This window comes from Solanum dulcamara, chromosome 7 (assembly GCF_947179165.1).
Source record: "Solanum dulcamara chromosome 7, daSolDulc1.2, whole genome shotgun sequence".
NCBI classification, from domain to species: Eukaryota; Viridiplantae; Streptophyta; class Magnoliopsida; order Solanales; family Solanaceae; genus Solanum; species Solanum dulcamara.
Genome location: NC_077243.1, coordinates 78,496,026 through 78,518,460, shown reverse-complemented (window position 1 = coordinate 78,518,460; position 22,435 = coordinate 78,496,026). Strand labels below are relative to the sequence as shown.

General features: G+C 37.9%; 1 protein-coding gene across 2 annotated transcripts; it reads right to left on the bottom strand.

Moving 5' to 3' along the window:
* Positions 1–7,441: 7,441 nt before the first annotated feature.
* On the bottom strand, positions 7,442–22,425 carry LOC129894221 (magnesium transporter MRS2-I-like). 2 transcript variants are annotated; one of them, XM_055969800.1, is made up of 11 exons: positions 21,798–22,419; positions 20,848–20,877; positions 17,714–17,864; positions 17,447–17,568; positions 13,056–13,130; positions 9,670–9,894; positions 9,511–9,555; positions 8,346–8,390; positions 8,233–8,262; positions 7,973–8,092; positions 7,442–7,860 (listed from the first exon to the last, which is right to left on the bottom strand). In XM_055969800.1, exons 1-11 carry the CDS (start codon positions 22,062–22,064, stop codon positions 7,774–7,776), a joined length of 1,197 nt encoding a protein of 398 aa, XP_055825775.1. In that variant the 5' UTR covers positions 22,065–22,419; the 3' UTR covers positions 7,442–7,773. The 2 variants fall into 2 exon arrangements, with proteins under 2 accessions (XP_055825775.1, XP_055825777.1); XM_055969802.1 differs by lacking the exon at positions 7,442–7,860 and having other exon boundaries at positions 7,973–8,132; positions 21,798–22,425.
* Positions 22,426–22,435: the final 10 nt, after the last annotated feature.

The window sequence follows — 22,435 nt, the reverse complement described above, 5'->3', positions numbered from 1 at the left end:
CATGCATTTTTTAGGTGCAGGGGATCTGGGTCGAATGTTTTTGTTTATTTCTTTAGTAGCGTCCGTAACGACCTGGGAATGAATCGAGTAGCCCGACGGGGCTTCTACGGTGTTTAGGACATTTTAGGGGTGACGCAACAAGAATTGAGCGATTTTGTAAGTTTTTTGTGTGTGTTAGTCCATAGATTTTTTTTCGGACTGGGGTCTGGGTCGAATTTTCTTGAATTCTCATTTAGTAGCATCCGTAAATACCTGAGGAATTACTTCAGCAGTCCCGACGGGGCTTCTAAGGCATTTAGGAGTATTTTAGGGCGAAACAATAGGAATTAGGTGATTTTGCCAGATTTTCATGTGTGTTAACTCACAGATTTTTTTGGACTTGGGGGTTCGGGTCAAATTTTCTTGGATTTTTCTTTAATAATATTCGTAACTACCTGGGGAATGACTCTAATAGCCCCGAGGGGGTTTCTACGACTTTTAGGAGCATTTTAGGATGACGCAATAAAAGTTATGCGATTTTACAAATTTTTCGTGTGTGTTAGCGTACAGATTTTTAAGGTGCCGGGTGTTCGGGTTGAATTTTCTTATATTCTTCTTTAGTAGCGTTTATAATAACCTAGAAAATGACTATAGTGCCTGGGCAGGGTTTCTATGACATTGAGGAGAATTTTAGGGGCGACGCAACCGGAATTAGCCAAATTTGCCAGTTTTTCGCGTGTGTTAACCCACAGATTTTTTAGGTGCTGAAGGTCTAGGTAGAATTTTATTGGATTCTTCTTTAGTAGCGTCCATAATGACCTGGGGAATGACTCCAGTAGCCCTAGTAGGAATTCTACGGCATTTAGGAGCATTTTAGGGGAGACGCAATAAAAATTAGGTGATTTTACTATTTTTTTTGTGTGTGAGCCATGTAATTTTTAGGTGTCAGGGGTCCGAGTCAAATTTTCTTGGATTCTTCTTTAGTAGCATTCGTAACAACTTGAGAAACGACTCTAGTAGCTCCTGTGGGTCTTATACGGCATTTAGGAGCACTTTAGAGGTGACACAACAGAATTAGGCGATTTTCCAAGTTTTTAGATTGTGTTAGCCCACAAATTTTTTAGATGACGGGGGTCCGAGTTGAATTTTCTTGGATCCTTCTTTAGTAGCTTTCTTAATGACATGGGGAACGAACTCCAAAAGCCCCGATAGGGTTTCTATAATATTTAGGAGCATTTTAGGGGCGACACAAAAGCAATTAGGCGATTTTGTCAGTTTTTCGTGTGTGTTAGCCCACAGATTTTTTTAAGTGCAAGGGATCCGGGTCAAATTTTTTTGGATCCTTCTTTAGTAGCATCCGTAATGATTTGAGAAACGACTCGAGTATCCCCGGCTAGCTTCTACAGTGATTAGGAGCATTTTAGGGGCGACGCAATAAGAATTAAGCGATTTTGCTAGTTTTTCATGTGTGTTAGCCCGCAGATCTTTTAGGTGCCAAGTGTCCGGCTCGAGTTTTCATTAATTCTTCTTTAGTAGCGTCTGTAACGACCTAGGAAATGGCTTCAGTAGCCTTGGCGGGTTTCTATGGTGTTTAGGAGCATTTTAAGGACGGTGCAACAAGAATCAAGCAATTTTGCTATTTTTTGTATGTGTTAGTCCACAGATTTTTTAGGTGTCGGGGTTTCAAGTTGACTTTTCTTGGATCCTTCTTTCGTTGTGTTTGCAATGAACTGGAGAACGATTCCAGTAGCCCCAGCGAGGCTTCTATGATGTTTAGGAGCATTTTAGGAGTGATGCAACAGGAGGTAGGCGATTTTGCTAGTTTTTCATGTGCTAACCCCCACGTATTTTTTAGGTGTCGGGGGTCCAATTTGAATTTTCTTAGATTCTTCTTTAGTAGTGTCCTAACGACCTAGGAAATGACTTCAATAGCCCAATGAGGCTTCTACGGTGTTTAGAAGCATTTTCTTGGATTATTCTTTAGTAGCATCCATAACGACATGGGAAATGACTCCAGTAACCTCATCGGGGCTTCTATGGCATTTAGGAGGATTTTAGGGGCGACGCAATATAAATTAGGAGGTTTTTCCAATTTTTCATGTGTGTTAGCTTAGGAATTCTTTAGGTGTCGGAGGTCTATGTCAACTTTTCTTGGATTCTTCTTTAGTATTATTCGTAACGACCTGCAAAACAATTCCAGTAACCTTAGTGGGACTTCTATGGCGTTTAGAAGCATTTTAGGGGCGATGCAACATGAATTAGGTGATTTTGCCAGTTTTTCAAGCCCGTGGATTTTTTTAGGTGCTAGGGTTAAGGTCGAATTTTACTAGCTCCTTCTTTAGTAGCGTCCGTAACGACCTGGAGAATGACTCTAGTAGCCTTGGCGAGACTTCTATGATGTTTAGGAGCATTTTAAGGGCAATGCAATAGTAATTAGGCAATATTGCCAATTTTTCGTGTGTGTTAGCCCATGGGTTTTTTGGTACCGGGGGTTCGGGTCAAATTTTGGTAGATTCTTTTTTAGTAGCATTCGTAACGACCTGGGAAAAGAGTCTAGTAGCCCCAGCGGGGCTTCTACGGCATTAAGGAATATTTTAGGGTGACGAAATTGGTATTACAATATTTTGCCAATTTTTCATGTGTGTTAGCCTACAGATTAATTTGATGTGGGGGGTACGGGATGAATTTTCTTGAATTCTTCTTTAGTAGCGTCTGTAATGACTTCAGAAACGATTCCAATAGCCTTAGCGGGGCTTCTACAGCATTTAGGAGCATTTTTAGGCGACCCAACAAGAATTAGGTCATTTTACTGGTTTTTCGTGTGTGTTAGCCTGCAATTTTTTTATGTGCCAGGGATGCGGATTGAATTCTCTTGGAGTCTTTGTTAGTAGTGTTCGTAATTACCTGGAGAATAACTCTAGTAGCCCCGGTGAGGCTTCTACGGTGTTTAGAAGCTTTTTAAGGGCGACACAATAGGAATTAGGCGATTTTTTCAGTTTTTTGTGTGTTAGCCCACAATTTTTTTGGGTTCTAGGATCTGGGTCAAATTTTCTTCAATATTTTTTAGTAGCATCCGTAACGATCTTATGAATGACTTCAGTAATTCCGAAGGGGTTTCTACGGCGTTTAGGAGCATTTTAAGGGTGACGCAACAATTTTTTTTCTATATTTCCAGTTTTTCGTGTGTGTTTTTCCACGAAATTTTTTGTAGATGGAGTTTCGGGTAGAATTTTCTTGAATCCTTCTTTATTTGCATCCGTAACAACCTAGAAATGACTTCAGTAGTCTCGGTGGGGATTCTACGATGTTTAGTAGCATTTTAAGGATGATGCAATAGGAATTAGGCGATTTTGCCAATTTTTCGTGTGTTAGCCCATACATTTTTTAGGTGTCGGGGGTCTAGGTCGAATTTTTTTAGATGGTTCTTTAGTAGCGAATGACCTGGGGACCAACTCTAGTAGCTCCGGCGGAGCTTCTACCGTGTTTAGGACATTTTAGAGGCGATGCAACAGGAATTGGGCGATTTTGTCAATTTTCGTGTGTGTTAACCCATAAATTTTTTTGTACTAGGGGTCCGGATTGAATTTTCTTGGATTTTTCTTTTGTAGCGTTCATAAATACTTGGGGAACGAATTTAGTAGCCCCGATGGGCTTCTAAGGCGTTTAAGAGTATTTTAGAGTGACAAAATAGGAATTAGGTGATTTTGCCAGTTTTTCATTTTGTTTACCCACATATTTTTTTGGAGTCGGGGGTCTGGGTCAAATTTTATTTGAGATTTCTTTAATAGCATTCTTAACTACCTTATGAATGACTCTAGTAGCCCCGAGGGGGCTTCTATGATGTTTAGGAGCATTTTAGGGCGACATAATAGAAGTTAGGCGATATTTCCAATTTTCATGTGTGTTAGCCCACGAATTTTTAATGTGCCGGGGGTCCAGGTTGACTTTGCTTAGATTCTTCGTTGGTAGGATTTATAATGACCTAGGAAATGACTCTAGTTCTTGGGCATGGCTTCTATGGCATTAAAGAAAATTTTACGGGCGACACAACAGGAATTAGGGAAATTTGCCAATTTTTTGTGTTTGTTAGCCCACAGATTTTTTAGATACTGGGAGTCTAGGTCGAATTTTCTCAGATCCTTTTTAATAGTGTTCGTAATGACCTGGCAACGACTCCAATAGCCTCGATGGGGATTCTACGGCATTTAGGAGCATTTTAGGGGCGACGCAATAGACATTAGGTAATTTTGCTATTTTTTCGTGTGTGTTAATCCATGGATATTTTATGTGTTGGGGTATGGATTGAATTTTGTTGGATTCTTCTTTAGTAGCATTGTAACGACCTGGGGAACGACTCCAATAGCTCAGGTGGGGTTTCTACGATGTTTAGGAGCAGTTTAGGGGCGACACAACAAAATTAGGTAATTTTGCTAGTTTTTCGTTTGTTTGCCCACAGATTTTTTAGATGCTGGTTCTCCGAGATGAATTTTCATTGATCCTCATTTAGTAGCATCTGTAACGACATGGGAAACGAACTCCAATAGCTCTGATAGGGTTTTTACAACATTTAAGAGTGTTTTAGGGGCGACACAATAGGAATTTGCCTATTTTGCTAGTTTTTTGTGTCAGCCTACAGATGTTTTTAGGTGCTAGGGGTCCGGCTCAAATTTACTTGGATACTTCGTTAGTAGCATCCGCAATGACCTGAAAAACGACTCCAATAGCCCCGATGGGCTTCTACGGCATTTAGGAGTATTTTAAGGGCGACGCAATAGGAATTAGGCAATTTTGTTAGTTTTTCGTGTGTGTTAGCCCACGAATTATTTAGGTGACGCGTGTCCGGGTTGAATTTTCATTAATTTTTCTTTAGCAACGTCCATAACAACCTAGGAAATGGCTCCAATAGACCTGGCGGGTTTCTATGGTGTTTAGGAGCATTTTAAGGGCGATGCAACAGAAATTAGGCGATTTTGCTAGTTTTTTGTATATGTTAGCCCATAGATTTTTTTGGTGTCGGGGTTTCAGGTCGAATTTTCTTGGATCCTTCTTTCGTTGTGTACGCAACGATCTTGAGAACGACTCCAGTAGCCCCAGCTGGGCTTCTATGATGTTTAGGAGCATTTTAGGGGTGATGAAACAAGAATTAGGAAATTTTGCCAATTTTTCGTGTGTGTTATCCCACGTATTTTTTAGGTGCCGGGGGTCTGAGTCAAATTTTCTTAGATTCTACTTTAGTAGCGTCCTAACGACCTAGGGAATGACTTCAATTGCCCCATCGAGGTTACTACGGTGTTTAGAAGCATTTTCTTGGATTTTTCTTTAGTAGCATCTATAATGACATGGGGAATGACTCCATTAACCTCTTCGGGGATTCTATGGCATTTAAGAGGATTTTAGGGGCGATGCAAATTATGCAATTTTGCAGGGATTCTTTTGGTGTCGGAGGTCCGGATCAACTTTTCTTGGATTCTTCTTTAGTATTGTTTATAACGACCTGAAGAACAATTCATGTAGCCTCGTTGGGACTTCTACGGTGTTTAAAAGCATTTTAGGGGGGAAACAACATGAATTAGGCAATTTTGTCAGTTTTTCAAGTGTGTTAGCCCACGAATATTTTATGTGCTGGGGTTAAGGTCGAATTTTATTAGCTCCTTCTTTACTAGCGTCCGTAACGACCTGGGAAATGACTCCAGTAGCCTTGGTTGGGCTTCTACGGTGTTTAGGAACATTTTAGAGGTAACGCAATAGGAATTAGGTGACTTTGCCAGTTCTTCGTGTGTGTTAGCCCATAGATTTTTTTGGTGCAAGGGGTCCGTGTCAAATTTTCTTAGATTCTATTTTAGTAGCATTTGTAATAACCTGGGGAACAACTCCAGTAGCCCTGGTGAGGCTTCTACAGGGTTAAGTAGCATTTTATGGTGATGCAATTGGTATTATAATATTTTGCTAGTTTTTCGTATATGTTAGCCTACAGATTTATTTGGTGCCAGGGGTTCGAGATGAATTTTCTTAGATTCTTGTTTATTGGCATCTATAACGACCTTGAGAATGACTCCAGTAGCCCAGGCGAGGCTTTTACAGCGTTTAGGAGCATTTTAGGGCGACTCAACAGGATTTAGGTCATTTTCCTAATTTTTCGTGTGTGTTAGCCCATAAATTCTTTATGTGCCGAGGGTGCGGATTGAATTTTCTTGGAGTCTTCATTAGTAGCATTCATAATGACTTGGGAAACAACTCTAGTAGCACAGGTGAGGCTTCTACGGTGTTTAGAAGCATTTTAGGGCAACACAATAGGAATTATGCGACTTTGCCAGTTTTTCATGTGTGTTAGCCCACGAATATTTTGGGTTCCAGGGTCTGGGTCGAATTTTCTTCTATATTTTTTTAGTAGCATCCGTAACGACCTAAGGAACGACTTTAGTAGTCCCGGCGGGGCTTCTATGGCGTTTAGGAGCATTTTAAGAGTGATGCAACAGAAATGTGGCGATATTGTCAATTTTTTGTGTGTTTGCACATAGAGTTTTTTTGTTGCTGGGGTTCTGGGTCGAATTTTCTTGAATTCTTCTTTAGTTGCATCTGTAACAACCCGGGAACGACTTCAATAGCCTCGGTGGGGTTTCTACGGTGTTTAGGAGCATATTAGGGGCGATACAATCGAAATTAGGCAATTTTGCCAGTTTTTCGTGTGTTAGCCCATGAATATTTTAGGTGCCGGGGGTATGGATTGAATTTTTTTGGATCGTTCTTCGGTAGCATCCATAACAATCTAGGAAACAACTCGAGTAACCCTGGCTGAGCTCCTACAGTGTTTAGGACATGTTAGGGCGATGCAATAGGAATTGAGCTATTTTGCCAGTTTTGTCGTATGTGTTAGTCCATAGATTTTTTTCGTGCTGGGTTTCGAGTCGAATTTTCTTGCATTCTTCTTTTGTGGCGCCCATCCATAAATACCTGGAGAACGACTTCAGTAGTCCCGACGGGCTTCTAAGGTGTTTAGGAGAATTTTGGAGCAACACAATAGAAATTAGGTAATTTTGACCCACATATTTTTTTAGACTCGGTGGTCCGAATCGAATTTTCTTGAATTTTTCTTTAATAGCATTTGTAAATACTTGAGGAACGACTCTAGTAGCCCCGATGGGGCTTCTACGACGTTTAGGAGTATTTTAGGGCGACGCAATTGAAGTTAGGCGATTTTATCACACAAAAAATTGATAAAATGACCTAATTTTTGTTTCATGACCCCTAAATGCTAAAGAATGTGCGGATCATGTAGAGATTCTAAGAGAGAGAGAGAGAGAGAGCGCCTAAAGTCTACATGTTCACCACCGAATGATATGTGAATCATTAAAAGCTTACAATCTATTCATCCTTCATGCAAGTTAAGGAACAAGGAATGTGGCTGCAAAACACTTGTTTTCTTTCCTTTTAGAAAACACAGTACGAAAAAAATGTCAGACCATAACCGAATCAACAGCAGTTTCTTTCTTTTTTTTTTAAAGAAAAAAATCGTCATTACACCTTTTCGTTGTGATTGACATAATCAATTAAAATTGGGTAGTTCTCATATATTACAAGAATATGACAGGGTAAGCCCTGAAGTAGATATCTCAAGCTTGTTTTGTCCGAAAGAGTGAATGGAACTGTCTTGACATAGCAAAATAACTATGGTCATTCACAGCTTTGGGTTTTCTGTATAGTTCATTACCATATGAGGCATCACGTGTGTCGGCAATGAGACATGGGCAAAAGCTTTAGCTCGCCATCGGATCTTCCTTCACTTGATAGTAAAACTCACGATCCAACAAGCCCTTTGAAGCGAGCGTAAGAGATTATAAGTATGAAAAGCACAGCGCAGATCATGCCGCTAATGGCTACCACCTGCACAACATTAAACCAACTATAAACCAAGTAGCTAGTTTGTTTTCTCGTATAGGTGTGGTACTCAGACACAATATTATAGCTGGTCAGCACTAAGAGGTGTCAAACTTACCCATTTAAACATGTAACCATGTTCATGATTCCAAGAATATGGAATGTTCATCCCAAAAATCCCAGCAATCAAAGAGTAGATAGATGCACACACAGTTCCTGAACTGAGAAAAAGTTCTAACTGCAGCCAGCATGACAAAAGCCCATGAACATAGAGACAACTGTCATTGTGAGTTTCATCGAGATTGTCGATAACACAGTAGGAAAAAAATGAAAGTAAAAGATAGGTAGGTGTGATTAAGATATGCCAATGAAGAGCACCTGAATGAGCTGATTTCGATGATTGTCCAGCTGAAATAAGAAATATAAGTTCTACATCATAACCCATTCAGATGATCATATCAAAAAGAAAACTATCTTGCCATTTCAACTACCTGAATGTTTATGTAATCTTCTGTGTTGTCAATATATTCTCGGAGCTGCCAATTAAAATACACAAATATTAACTAGAAATTGAAAAATAAAATGCATTCGGGAACAACCTCTCTATCTTCACAAGGTAGGGGTAAGGCTGCGTCTACACCACCCTCCCCAGACCCCACTTGTGGAATTACGCTAGGTATGTTGTGAAAAAAAAGTGCATTTCCACCCATCTAATAGTCATTTCAGAAAGACCATTAATTTGGAACAAAAGGGACACATGCTAGTAAGTAAAAGGTAAATGAAGGGGGAGGCATTGTGTTGAATGAATGGATTCAATGAAAGCAACAAAGACTAGTCCACATTGAGATCCCATTACCCGATGATGGAAGGCCTCATCCCCTTAGTCACAACCATCTCAAAATTACTTCTTTTTTCAACATTTGCCGAGGTCAGAAAAATATGACCTGATTTTCTGTATCTTGAAGACTAAAGAGGCTTGAGAGAAAAGGTAAAAGAAAGAAATAACAATTCGTGTTCAGAAAGAAGGAATATCTATATGTAAAAACATAAGGAGACTTGGTTTCTCTCTGCTCATTAAAAGCAATGGCCATCAGTATTGAAAATTGTAGAGCATTGAGAAGAGGGGTTAAAGGAAATGGATTTACTTTTGTGCCAAAGTAAACTATTGGAAATGGATTTGTCAAAAAATCCTTTTTATCAAGTGGATCTGTCAACATTATCAACAAGATACGCAAGCAGAAAATAAATTGATAACAACAAAAATGGCAAAGCAAGAAAAAAGCACCACAGATTTGAATTGTAAGGAAGAGCCAGATCACTCAAGGCCGGATAATCAAAGACACAGATATGTTATCCAAGAGAAAAGGTAGAAAAATCAAGATGCAAAATATTCGTTGGGGAAGGGGAAGGTTGAAGGACTGGACTATTTGCTCAAGTCCGCTATTCAATCACTTCCAAAGGAATTTCAGAGGCAAGCATACAATTACTATTAACACTTATAGCCATCCCAAGTAATATGATATCTCTACTACTATAGAGGCACATTGACCAAATTTAAAGAGACTGTCAACTCCATCTAAATGTTCTAAAAGGTTTTGCCAGCTTAAAATATCCAACTTCACATCACTAAAGCTAAAGATGGAAAAACTTGCATACCGTAGTTAGTTTATTAAATGTGCCATCAATTTGCATGAAGTAAGCCTGCAAGAAAGAGATTCACTTCCTTGTAAGTATGGCTCAACAGAAGCTTTATTTATTTTTTTCAACTTTTCCTTCTCTTAGGTATAAAAAATGATGGCATTAGAAGAAATTTACCTCCAATAACATTTCAAGCTCTTCAACATCATTCTCATCCCCTCGAACTGTTGCAATACTTGCTCTACTAGCCCTAGATATTTTTGAACCAATGGTAGGTGAGACAAGAAACCAACTGGCTGCACCTGATCCACTTACAGGTGACGCACCAGCCAATTTTCTGGACAAATAAAGGTCAGCCATGTCGTCATCATCATCGAGAAGTTGCTCAAGCTCATCTCTCACCTGCAATTAAGGACAGAAAGCAGCAAACATAATGAGTTAATGACTGTTCAGTGCATAGTGTGACAAAGGATAGCAAGGGCAGGTATTGCACTGCTGATATATCCTCCTTTTTTACAAAAACAGAGATTTTATGATATCAAAAGAGCTATAAGGGCATTACACACTGTCTAGTGCATTGAGCAACTGAAGGAGGGCAGTTACATTTCATTTCATTTACAAGCAGTTTGCTTAATAAAGAAAAGAAATACCCTTTTTTTTGGCTAATTACATTTTCCTTTTTGCATTGTAAAATTCTGAGATTTTTTACTATCCAAACAGTCCATTAAGTGCCTGTTGGACCTGTATTCTAAGTGTTGATGGCCTTTTTACTCAGGTCCTTAAATTCTGATTCAAGAAACAAAACAAAGATATGGCAAGAAGAAAATGCACAAGATAATAACTAATATGCTCTCAGGCACCTCTCCCGAGCTTAACACCACCTAATCCTTCTAGTCAGTCTTCAGAGGGACTCCCCAGTGGCCCTAGCAGGAAGTAGTATTCTTCAAACCACAAAAATACCCTCCACAAATATGGTGAAAAAGATGTAGAAAACGTATTTAGGGGAAATTGTGTCTTTAACAATGCTAATTGATGCATTAAAAGCCTTTGCATTACTAATACCTTTAACAATGCTAATTGATGCATTAAAAGCCTTTGCATTACTAATACCATGGATTTCCATGTACTAGTAATACACACCTCAAGCATTAATTATACATAGGTTGAAAAAGTGTACCAAACAAGGTACTACTAATACACGAAGCTAATGCATGCATTGGCCAAAATCATCCTTAAACTATACTCCAAGATTAGATTACATCCTTAAAATATCATTCTTAGGAGAAAAAATCCTCCAAGTATTTAAAAATTAACTTCATCCTTCTACTAGAATTTGTGATGAAACTAAAAGATCCACAAAAATTAAGTCACCACTTCGTATTTATTATTCTGAGATACGCCAAAAATATTATCATGAACTTTTTTGGCAATTAAGTTTAGCATTATGCAAAATCTTTTAATTAACAGATTTTTCATTTATTTTTTCTATTATTTAATATTAAAAAACTCATCAGTTGAAATATGTTTCTTCTCAATTGAATCTTCTAGAAGCGGTGTTTTGGAGACTTCCATTTCTAATAATGGAGAATGAAACTTGAATGCGAGACATAATCAAAATTTTGATCACCTCAATATCAGATTGCCCCAAAAAATTATAGATCTAACAACAATTTGGCTTTGAAAAAGGTGAAGATAATTAAGCTCCGGCTTCTTTTCATTGGTAAATGAGAAGAAGAGCAGATCATATATCCTCACACCTTCCTAATATTTTTTGTTTCAGCAAGCACTAGTGTCCAAGATTTTTAATATTCTTTTCTTTAGGAGCTTTTTATAGCAAGTAATGAAATTATGCAGGAAAACTTTTGTAGATAGTCACGTGCACTGCACATGTTTTTGTAGGATATCTTAGTTTTTTGACAATATCTAACAGAAGGATGAAAATTGTTAACTTTCAAATACTTGAAGGATGTTTTGTGACAAAAAAGATATTTTAAGGATGTAGTTTAAATTTGGGGTATAGTTTAAGGATGTTTTTGGCCAAACACTCTTATTTTTTCTAATACACTCTACGAAACGACCCCTTAGTATATCAAAATGGAGTGAAGCTCCATGGCTTTGGTTTGATGGTAAAGGTAGTACAACAGGGGATGTGTTGTAGGCGCATGTCATGAGTTTATAATTTAGTAGAACACCAAGACTGGATTTCAGTAGAGAAATGCAGAGCAGCGAATCCATTTTCTACCGAGTTTCGAATATGAAACAGCAAATTTCTTGGTTATCAAGACAATATATCAAAATGGAGCAGAAAGAAATACGGTTCATATAATGGGTCATAATTCTACTATATACAGGTTAATCATGTATGAACACCTGGGCTTCTTACTGCTAAATTTAAGATCATTATCATGTTTTTCTTTGCCTATTTTTCTTGGTGGGGAGGTGGCAGCTTCTGTACAATATCTATATACAAGAAATTTAAATATACTAGCCGCATATATCACTACTAGGGGTGGCAAAATTAGCCGATGAAGGGCGGGTCATTGGCTCAACCCATTCGGAAATGTCTAATTCAACATGTGAAGAAATGAGTTTTGAGCCTAACTCAAATCTCAAAAGCTAGCTCATGAGTTGAGGATTGACAAGTCTATATAAGGAGTCCATTATCCCCTCATCCCACCGATGTGAGACTTAACACCCCGCCTCACGCCCAGGACTAGACATCTGGTGCATGGACAATTAATATGGGGGCCCAACAACATCGGCAAATCATAAATTGGGATGGGTCTAAGCTCTAATACCATGTAAAATTAGGTCTTGGGTCTAACTCACCTAATTTTACATGGTATCGGAGCAGGATTCATCTCACTCAGTGTTGAGCCCCAAAACTAAATTTGTCCACGCATCAGATGTTCAGCCCTTGGCATAAGGTAGGGTGTTAAAGAAAGAAAAAGTTTCACATTGATGGTTAATGAGATGGATGGTCTCCTTATAAGGCTTGGGCAATTCCCCTCCTTTAGATCTAACTTTTGGGTGTGAGTTACGCTCAAGACCTAATTTTACACAACCATTCAAAAATTGAGCTAATATATAGTTCAAATTGACCCATGAGAAACCTTATCAAAATTTTGATGTTATATATAGCCAAAATAAAGCAGAAGAAAAGAAGTTTAGTTAGGTGCTTAAAAATTATTAAAAACAAACAAACAAAGAAATTAAAACATAGAAAGAATTGGGTGGGTTGGGTTGGGTTATGACCCGCTATTTAGCTCATTTCAGCCCAAGTAACTTTCCATCCATTTTGACCCACCTAAATTCAGCCAACCCCACCCATTTGACACCCCTAATTGACACGAAGGCTGTATTTCGTGGTCATGAAAAGACATTTTTTAATGAAATAAAACTATATTACAAAATATGCCTCTTTCAACAAAATATCTTCAACAATCTGGAGAGGAAAAAGCTCAAAGGATTTAAATGTTGTTCAGCCTGTTAAAACAAACTAATAAAAATGAAAACATAAATAAGAAAGTTAATGTCAATGTCACTAAAATATAGGTTCTAACCTTTTGTACACGAGCAGTCAACCGTGTCATTTGACTCTTCAATTTCCGCACTCTATCCAGATTACGGCTACTAATCTGCATTAAAATTATTTTGAAAGAATTACCCCATGAAGGATAGATAAGATTCTAGCAATCAACTTTCCAATGATTGCAGACACAAAGACATCCACATATATGTGCACGCAGGAGATATGGGTGAGGATCAGCAAAAGGGAACCACAGAAAAGAAAGAATCTTAAGACTCTTAACAAGAAAAGGAACGTGCTGAATTTTCAAAAGCAGTACAACCTCAAACTTGTTGATGTTAGAATCTGCATCTAAGCTTACCACGTGAAATGCAAGCAAGACTTTACAAGGACAAACAGCAAGAAACGGATGCAATGTCCAAGATGCCAAAAGACACTGAATTTAGATATACCAGCAAACTAAGAAAACAGTATATATTCTTCCTTTTTTTTTCATGTACACAATTATATGCATTCTTCATATGTGGAACAACATGTGAAGGATAAAGAGCTCTTTCTGTAAGTTTTTGGGGAACACCTTTCATTGAAATACACATGCAGAGGGAAGGGGGTCTTCTCTCTCTCTCTCTCTCTCTCTGTGTGTGTGTGTGTGTGAGAGAGAGAGAGAGAGAGAGTAAAAAGGCCTAACAATTTGTGCTGAGTGAGTATGGCCTTCCCTACTTGACATCTGTTTATTATCCTTTAAGAAGTAAACATGACCAAGTTTTACTCCAAAACTATCAAGTTTTCTGTGAAGGGTACTCATGCTAAAATTAACAATAGGGAGAAAAGTAAGACGCGATAGAAATTTTTTTGGGCATTCACGCTTCCTCATATCAGAAGCAGTAAAAGAGAGTCTAAACAGTATTTAATATGGCAAGGAATTTTTTTTTAAAGGACAAACAAAGACAACTACAAGTACTACTGTTTATAAAAAGGAATTATTTTTTAAGGAATTATTTTTGATGAAGTGAGATTTCATTAAGGCATCCAGTAGATGCAAAGATACAAAAGGGGGATCTGTCAGCTCAGTAAGAACAAAAAACTTATAGAGTTAAGGAGCTGACAAAATCCAGGTAGTGAGACTACCTAAGTTATTTACAGGGGAAAAGTTAGCCCAGCTAAAAAGGTTAACCAAACAACTAGCCTTAAGCTTACAAATTGGAGTTAAAACTCCATCGAAAAATCTCCTGTTTCTTTCATTCCAAATAACCCAAAAAATACAAGCTGGGGTCATGATCCAGATTTTCCCAATGGATTTTCTAACTTCCATGGAGCTCCAACTAGTGTAGGCATCTCTGATATTGAAGGGCATGGACCAACTTACACCAAAAAGCGCTAGGAACATGTTCCAAAAGTGTGTTGCAAAAGGGCAGTGAAACATAAGGTGGTTGATGCTTTCTGAAGTTGACTGACACATGTAACACCTATTTACCAGTTGAAATCTTCTTCTCATAAGATTGTCTTGAGTAAGGCATGCTTCTTGTAAGGCTGTCCAAGTAAAACACGAGATTTTAGGGGGAAGTTTAGTCTTCCAGACTAACTTCCAGGGCCATAGATCAATCATCATCTTATTAGAGCTCAAGTGTTCATATCCTGCCTTGACTGTGTATAGACCTTGACTGTTCAAGTCCCATTTTAACTTATTACTGCGCTGAATGTTAATGTTGCAGTTCTCCAAACTTTTGAGTAGATTCAATAACTCTTCAAATCCCCAATCTTGCAAATTTCTTCTTAGGTTCAGGTTCCAAGAGTTGTCGTCCCTGTACTGAGCAATACAATAATTAGGATGTCTAGCGATGTTAAATATATTTGGGAAGGCTTCTTTCAAAGTGGAATCTCCTGTCCATTTGTCTAGCCAGAATCTGATATGGTTCCCATTCCCTATCTCAAAGCGAGTTTGTTTGAAAACATCATCCCACAAGGTATTAATGGCCTTCCATAATCCAGTTCTGTAGGGAAGTGTGGATTGTTTTGTACACCATTGGGTGTTGCTGCCATGCTTAGCCACAATTACCTTTTTCCACAGGCCAGCATCCTCCTCTTGAATGAACCTTCAATGCCACTTCATAAGCATACACTTGCTATGAATAGCAAGATCTTTGATACCAAGGCCACCAAGATGTTTGGGAAGAGTGAGTTTTGGCCACTTCACAAGGTGTAATTTGTGAGATCCACTATTGCCTTCCCATAAAAAGTCTCTCATGATTTTATTTAGACGCTTCAAGACTTTGCTGGGGATTGGGAAGAGAGACATGAAATATGTTGGGATGCTATCCAAAACACTGTTTATTAGTGCCAATCTTCCTTCTAGAGAAAGGTACTGCATTTGCCATGTAGCCAGTCTTTTCTCAAATTTTTCAATAACTCCATTCCATATTTCAGTTGCTTTGTGTTTGACCCCCAAAGGTAGTCCCAAATAGGTTGTTGGGAAATTGCCAATAGTGCACCCCATAATATCAGCCAGCTCTACCAAATTTGGCACCACATTAACAGGATAAATAACACTCTTCGACAAGTTAATATGAAGGCTTGACAACAGTTCAAAAATCATGAGGGTGAGGTTAAGGTAGAGAACTTATGATTTTTCCAACACAAAAAATAAGTGTGTCATCTGCAAATAATAAATGTGAGATGGACACATGAGTCTTGCTGTTGGTTCCAACTCTGAAACCTTCAAGCCACTGTCTCTGTTTGGCTTTCTCAACCATGCAACTAAGACCCTCCAAAGCAAGGATGAAGAGAAATGGAGAGAGAGGCTCCCCTTGTCTGATCCCTCTCATGGAAGAAAAGAATCCCACTGGACCACTATTAATAAGGATGGAATATTTCACAGTAGACATGCTGTATCTTATCCATCTGATCCATTTTTCCCCGAACCCCATCTTTCTGAGAACTAAGATTAGGAATGCCCAGTTTATTTTGTCAAAAGCTTTTTCTACATCAAGCTTAAAAAGGAGGCCTGCTTCCCTATTTTTCTGCTTCCAGTCCAAAATTTCATTAGCAATGAGTGTAGCGTCTGTGATTTGCCTGCCTTTAATAAAAGCATTTTGATATTCTGAAACCAGCTTTCCAATCACCTTTTTGAGTCTTTCAGCCAGCACCTTAGCTGTGATTTTATAGAAGCTACCAATAAGGCTATTGGGTCTGTAGTCAGTTAGCGCAATAGCTCCTATTCTTTTTGGTATGAGGGCAATGAAAGATGCATTAAAATACTTCACCATATGACAATTATGATGGAAGTGATTGAGAGCTCCAAGTATGTTATTCTTAATTATATCCCAATTCTTATGATAAAAGGCCATTGTAAAGCCATCCGGTCCAGGGGCTTTATCGGGGGCACAAGATGTGACTGCAGCTAGCACTTCTTCCTCACCAAAAGTTGATTTACTGTTATACAAAAGTTTTATTTGTTAATAAGGTGAGAGTGGCCCCCAGTGGAGGACAAGTTACGGGAGGCGAGACTGAAATGGTTCGGGCATGTGAAGAAGAGACACGAGAATATCCAATGCGTACGTGTGAAAGGTTAGCTATGGATGATTTCAGGAGAGGTAGAGGTAGGCCGAAGTATAGGGGTGAGGTGATTAAACAGGATATATAGTAGTTTCAGCTTACCGCAGACATGACCTTAGATAGGAGATTATGGAGGACATGGATTAGAGTAGTAGGTAGTTGTATATTGTCTCGTTTATTCTTCCTTACTAGCAGTCGTAGTATCACTCTTGTAACTTTTGGTTTCTTTTTTGTTACTATTTATTGTTCCTTGTACTTCGCTTATCGTATTACATGATTTCTTCACTCCTATTATTTTCTTGACCTAAGGATCAATCCGAAACAACCTCTCTACCTCCCAAGGTAGGGGGTAAGGTCCGCGTACACACTACCCTCCCCAGACACCACTAGTGGAATTACACTGGGTTTGTTGTTGTTAACAAAGTGTTATCTGAGTAAAGATAGTCCAACACTTTCACCCAAAAAATTTTATTTTTTACCTTACGACTCCTCGTCGAAATTTTATGGGGTCTCGTTTTCTTGAGAAGATAACTATGACCAAAAGAAAAAAAGGGACCGAAAAAAAACAGTGTGTCAAGAATGATATATTGGATCTTAGTTCACGTAAACAAACAAAAAGCACGATAGTTGAGATAGAAGGTTTCCAGCATACACACGCAAATAATTATCTGTGTTAGTGTGTGTGCGAGGAACAGTTAACGATTGTGAGTCATCAATTGACATATAACCGGATATTCAGGATAAACAGGGAAAGATAAGAATGCTGACAGAAGGAATCTTTTTTCAAGGGATGGAAGAGCAATATCATTTAGCATACTTATAATGCATACATAGAAATGTAACACTGAACAGATTTATGTTTCATATCCACACCTTTGATGTTAGCATATCCAGAGCAGGGTAAACAGCAGTTTCCAATTCTAATGTGCGTGCAGCAAGGTAACTACAGATGGCTTCCAAAGCAACCTCTAGAGCTCGGAATTCAAATGGAGACTCTGCATTGTGTTTGGCACAAGAAAAAGTGTCAACATACTCACTAAAAGAACGCGAGTAATATCCAAAGAAATGAAAAGCATGAGCTCAAAAATCCAATGTGAGAAATTCACAAGTACAGAAAATTGAGAATGATAAGAGGAAAACCATCTTCTTCAGTTGTTTCAATATCATGCTGAACATTAGAATCTTTTTCCTCTCTCTGGTCTTCACGATTTGCATTCATTGGTTTCAGTCGCCTTCTAAGTTCCTCAACAACGGGAGTAACATTTTCGTCTGATGGATCCCGAAGAAGAACCTGTCCAATAGAAAATTTCATGGGCATTTATTTGGGGCTGATTTTAGAAACGAAAGTTGCTCAATGTGTAGAAGTTGATGTGAATAATGATATCCACAATAACAAGATCTAACGGCCCACATGGAAATTCAATGACCCAAGTAAAGATGGATGTATTCTTTCTCCTCGCCTAAAATAAAAAACTTGGAAGCCAAGGGAATTGGATCAAATCAAATTGGTAGGACTAAATCTGACTCATTTGTCTAATTATAAAGATAACTTTCGTTTATTCTAAATGATATCTCGCTCATGTGGCTAAAATAAAGATCCTTGTACTCATTCATGTTGATTTGAATTCAGAGAAATATAGCATTAGCAAGAATTCTAATCCTACTTGTGATCAAGATAAATCTAGATTGTGTTTGGGTTAGCTATTTGTAACTAGTTGATAAACTTCAGGTGTTGTAAAGCATTTTTAAGTGACGAAACTGATTTTATAAATAAGCAATTACGTGTTTGAATAGAAGTACTAAGACTGATAATAAGCAATTAATGTGTTTGGTAAAAAAGTAGTGACACCACCAAAGCATCAAAATTATCCATCGGATTGACTTGCCTATGAAGTAAAACTAATAATCTTTCAAACTCACTCACTTCCAAGTCTTGAAAATCCCATCTAAATCTCAAATCCCAAGAAGTCTATCCACTTTGTGTCCCTCTAATTTGTTGAATTGCCGAGTCTCTTTGGCAAGATATTTTGTACAAACTCTGAAAATTCATCCTTCACAACTATGTTCCTACAACATCTATGTCCCCAAAAACAAACTCTCCTCCCGCCTTGAATGAGATATTTTGCACAAAATAATCTCATCCCTTTATGATATTCCTCTACAAACCACAACCGAATGGAAAAACAATATCTCTAGTCTTCCCCACACACACACACTCTCTTCCTTACTCCCATATTTATTGGCTATCGCCCCCTCCACAAAGCCTGGACCTCAACCTCGATCATTTGCCTAGTAAAGCTTTATTAACAACTTTTAAATATTTAATTCCGAGTCCTCCCATTGTTTAGGAGATGTGACGGTCTACCACCGTGCCAAGTGAAATTTTCTTGTCCCATACACTGCATCCCAGAGGAAATCTCTCCGAATCTTTTCCAACTTCTCAGCGACCGAAGTAGGAGCACCCTTGGACAAATATCTGCCCCCCCCCCCCTGAAGAGCCTAAAGGATTTAACTTTAAAATCTAACAATGCATTAGAATCAAACTTCTAATATTTCAAAGCAGACCTTTGTTGAATATCTACCTATCTAATTAGATATTGAAAAACCTACTTTAATATCTTATAAAGGAAAGCCAAGTTGTCATACTTTTCAGGGTTAAGTGAAACATGAGATAAAAAGCTTACCTGAATTCTAGGATGGTATATTGTGAGAAAACATGTAAAAGAATTAATAATTCTACTGGTATACGGTGGACTTGACCAGCATAATATGTACATGACCAAATTCTGGAAATGGAAAAGGAGGGCACTTGGAAAGAAACAACAGGGATGAGTGGTCTAAATTTGAGATCAAATGAACATTTTAATCAATTCCAGACTTTGACCAAACTTCCAAGTAGGAGAACCCACAAATATTTTAGTTATAAAACAAAATTCCAACGAACTATCTGAGTTTTGCAAAGCATATATGTTCCCAAACCCATGTAAACAAGGAAGGCTGCAGCAAGATGCCATCTAGTACAAAAAAAATAGTCTACTTATGATGAATTATCTAAACTCCCATCTGTGTAAGCTTCCCAATGCATATCCCATCCTAAAATCCATATAAAGGATGAGGGTTGACGTGTGTTAATGGCTAGACAAAGAAATCCTAATTGTGATGAATCTTATGAACTCTGAACTAAATGAGATGTGACTAGGTACACTGCAATATCGGTGTCCAGGTTTAGTGTTAAATGAGCAACGGGTTCCATAACATTGTTCTGTAATTACAAAGTATAACCAAGGTTCCCACACCATGGAAGAGTGCGGATGAAGAAGCCCCACAAAATTCATGCTTGGTGTGATGCAAGATAAAAGGGTTCCCACATCTTATCGGATGTATGAGATAATGGATACTACCCCAAGAGAGTTGTATTCGAATAGATAGTTTTAACATAGGCTCATTGATAGGAAAGTAAAAAAGAATTTGTGTATGCCTTAAATAGGAGGAGAGTTGATATTATGTGTCTACAAGAGACTAAGTTTGTTACACTAGTAGAATTAGGTCTAACGAAGTCAAGGCCATAACAAGCATGAGGGTAAGAGAACATGTGGTCTAGATGGTATTATCGAGATTTAGAAGTAAGACCAGTCAAGGTGATTTTCTCAGTGAAAGATGTCGGTATGTCATACAAAAAGACCTACTAACATAATTCAGAAGCTAACTCTTGTTACAATTTCTATAAAATACGTGTAAAAGAATCCTGCTATTATGCTATCCTTTTCTGAATGATAGCACAAAAAGAATACAGTTACAAGTCCTAGTATTTTTTGATAAGTACATGTCCTAGTATTATTGAACGGGCTCCAAGAGGAGAAAGGAAAAGGTAGCATTTTTTGACTTCACAGAAAAATAGAAGTGAGCCCTGACGATAAAAGATTATAGACAAATTGCCATATCCAGTCTTTGTACTGCAATTGGTGGTCTTAACTCCTAATTTCAACTGATGAATGTCAAATCATAAGATTTTGCAACACACAACAAATGCTAACGCCTTAATAAAGTGAAACTGTTGGCATGCCTATCATTAAGCAAAATTAATAGTATACTAAAGCAATTAAACCTCAAGTGAATTGGCAAGAACATGGCTGACCGCATCCTGAATTCGGAAGTACAACAAAATGCAGTTCCATAGACTACATACATACATACAATTAACAGAAATTCAAATTACTTTGTAAGATAAAAGTTCAGAAAACAAGAAGCTTTTGTGAAAAGAGAACACAAATTACCTCTTCAGATGTAATAATAGCCTTGATATGCTGCCCTTAATCACATAGAACAAAAATTGCAATGATTAGTAAATAAAGCACTTGCGAATGAAAAATGAAAGTAGGATATAAACTTTCAAGCAGAAAGCAAAATGCGAAAAACAGCTATAGGTATTTACAGAAAAAAAAAATTAGCATATCATCTCATAACACAGAGTGCACATTCCGAACAACTCCGTCTCAATGACAAAGCGGACAAAATTTCGGACAGCTTTATGAGTTCTCAATTTTCATTTTGCTAAAGTTACAGAGCAGCTATAGCTATTTACAGAAGAAAAAGAACCAAAAAAAATCAGCATATCATCTCCAAACACAGAGTGGACATTCCCAACAACTATTTCTCAATGACAAATTGAACAATATTGAGGATGGCTTTAGCCTTTATAACAACAACAACAACATACCCAGTGAAATCCCACAAAGTGGGGTTTGGGGAGTGTACACTACCTCGTGGAGGTAGAGAGGCCTTTATGTTTTCTCAATTTTCATTTTGCTCAATTGCAACCGATTTCATTCCAATACTCAATAATCAGGGATTCCGTATAAGGAAAAAATCAATCACCACTAAATTTAGCATATCATCTCCCAACACAGAGTGCACATTCCCAAATAACTACCTCTCAGTTGACAAATCAGACAAAATTGAGGACGGCTTTATGAATTCCCAATTTTCATTTTGCTCAATTTTCGACCCATTTCATTCCAATACTCAAATAATTGGCTATTCTATATAAGAAAAAAAAATCAGTTCTGAATTCTCAATCTTCATTTTGCACAATTCAACACATTTCATTCCAATACTCAATAATTGGGTATTCTGTATAAGAAAAAAAACTCAATTTTCATTTTGCTCAATTTCGACCCATTACTCAATAATTAGAGATTCTGCATAAGAAAAAAAAAACAATCACCTCTAAATTAAGAACAATAGCTCTTTCACGGCCAAGAATGGCGGAAGGATAAGAAAGAAGAGGATCGATAATGCGAAGATCACGAGCGTGAATTTGCACGCGATGCATAATCTCATACTTATCAACATCTAGAACAGTTTCCAAACCTGAAGCATCCATCAAAAGCCAACTCCTTGAACCCACACCTTTCTTCTTCAATACACCCACCACCGTACCTGGATCCACCGGAACCACATGCCCACCACCTTCTCGACCCATCATCATCATCAACAACAACAACAATAACAACCATTCAACCTCAATTTCTAATACCCTTTAACACACTATCAACCATAACCAAGTTGGTTTTTCTCCCTTTTTTTCACAATTTTTGTATGTATATATGAATGTGTAGAGAGTATATTAAACAGCTTTCACTGTCGTTTTCTTTACAGAAAAATTCAAGAAAAAATAAACCCTAATTGAATGAATTGATTAGGGCTTTTGGGTGCAAATTGAAAATGTATAAGGATCACATGGCTATACATACAGAATATGTATGCACACAGAGCCAAGAGGAGTGGACGAAAAAGGAACTCTTGGAAGAAAGCTTTATTTGTTCCAAAATTCTTCTTGTGTTTATTTGAATTCCTTTTGTA

Coding starts and splice junctions, on each gene's coding strand:
- LOC129894221 (XM_055969800.1), bottom strand. CDS start 22,064: ATGATGATGATGGGTCGAGAAGGTGGTGGGCATGTGGTTCCGGTGGAT. Junction 20,878..21,797: donor CTATTGTTCTTAATTTAGAG/GTGATTGTTTTT, acceptor GATTAAGGGCAG/CATATCAAGGCTATTATTAC. Junction 17,865..20,847: donor CTATTATTACATCTGAAGAG/GTAATTTGTGTT, acceptor TCTATTGGACAG/GTTCTTCTTCGGGATCCATC.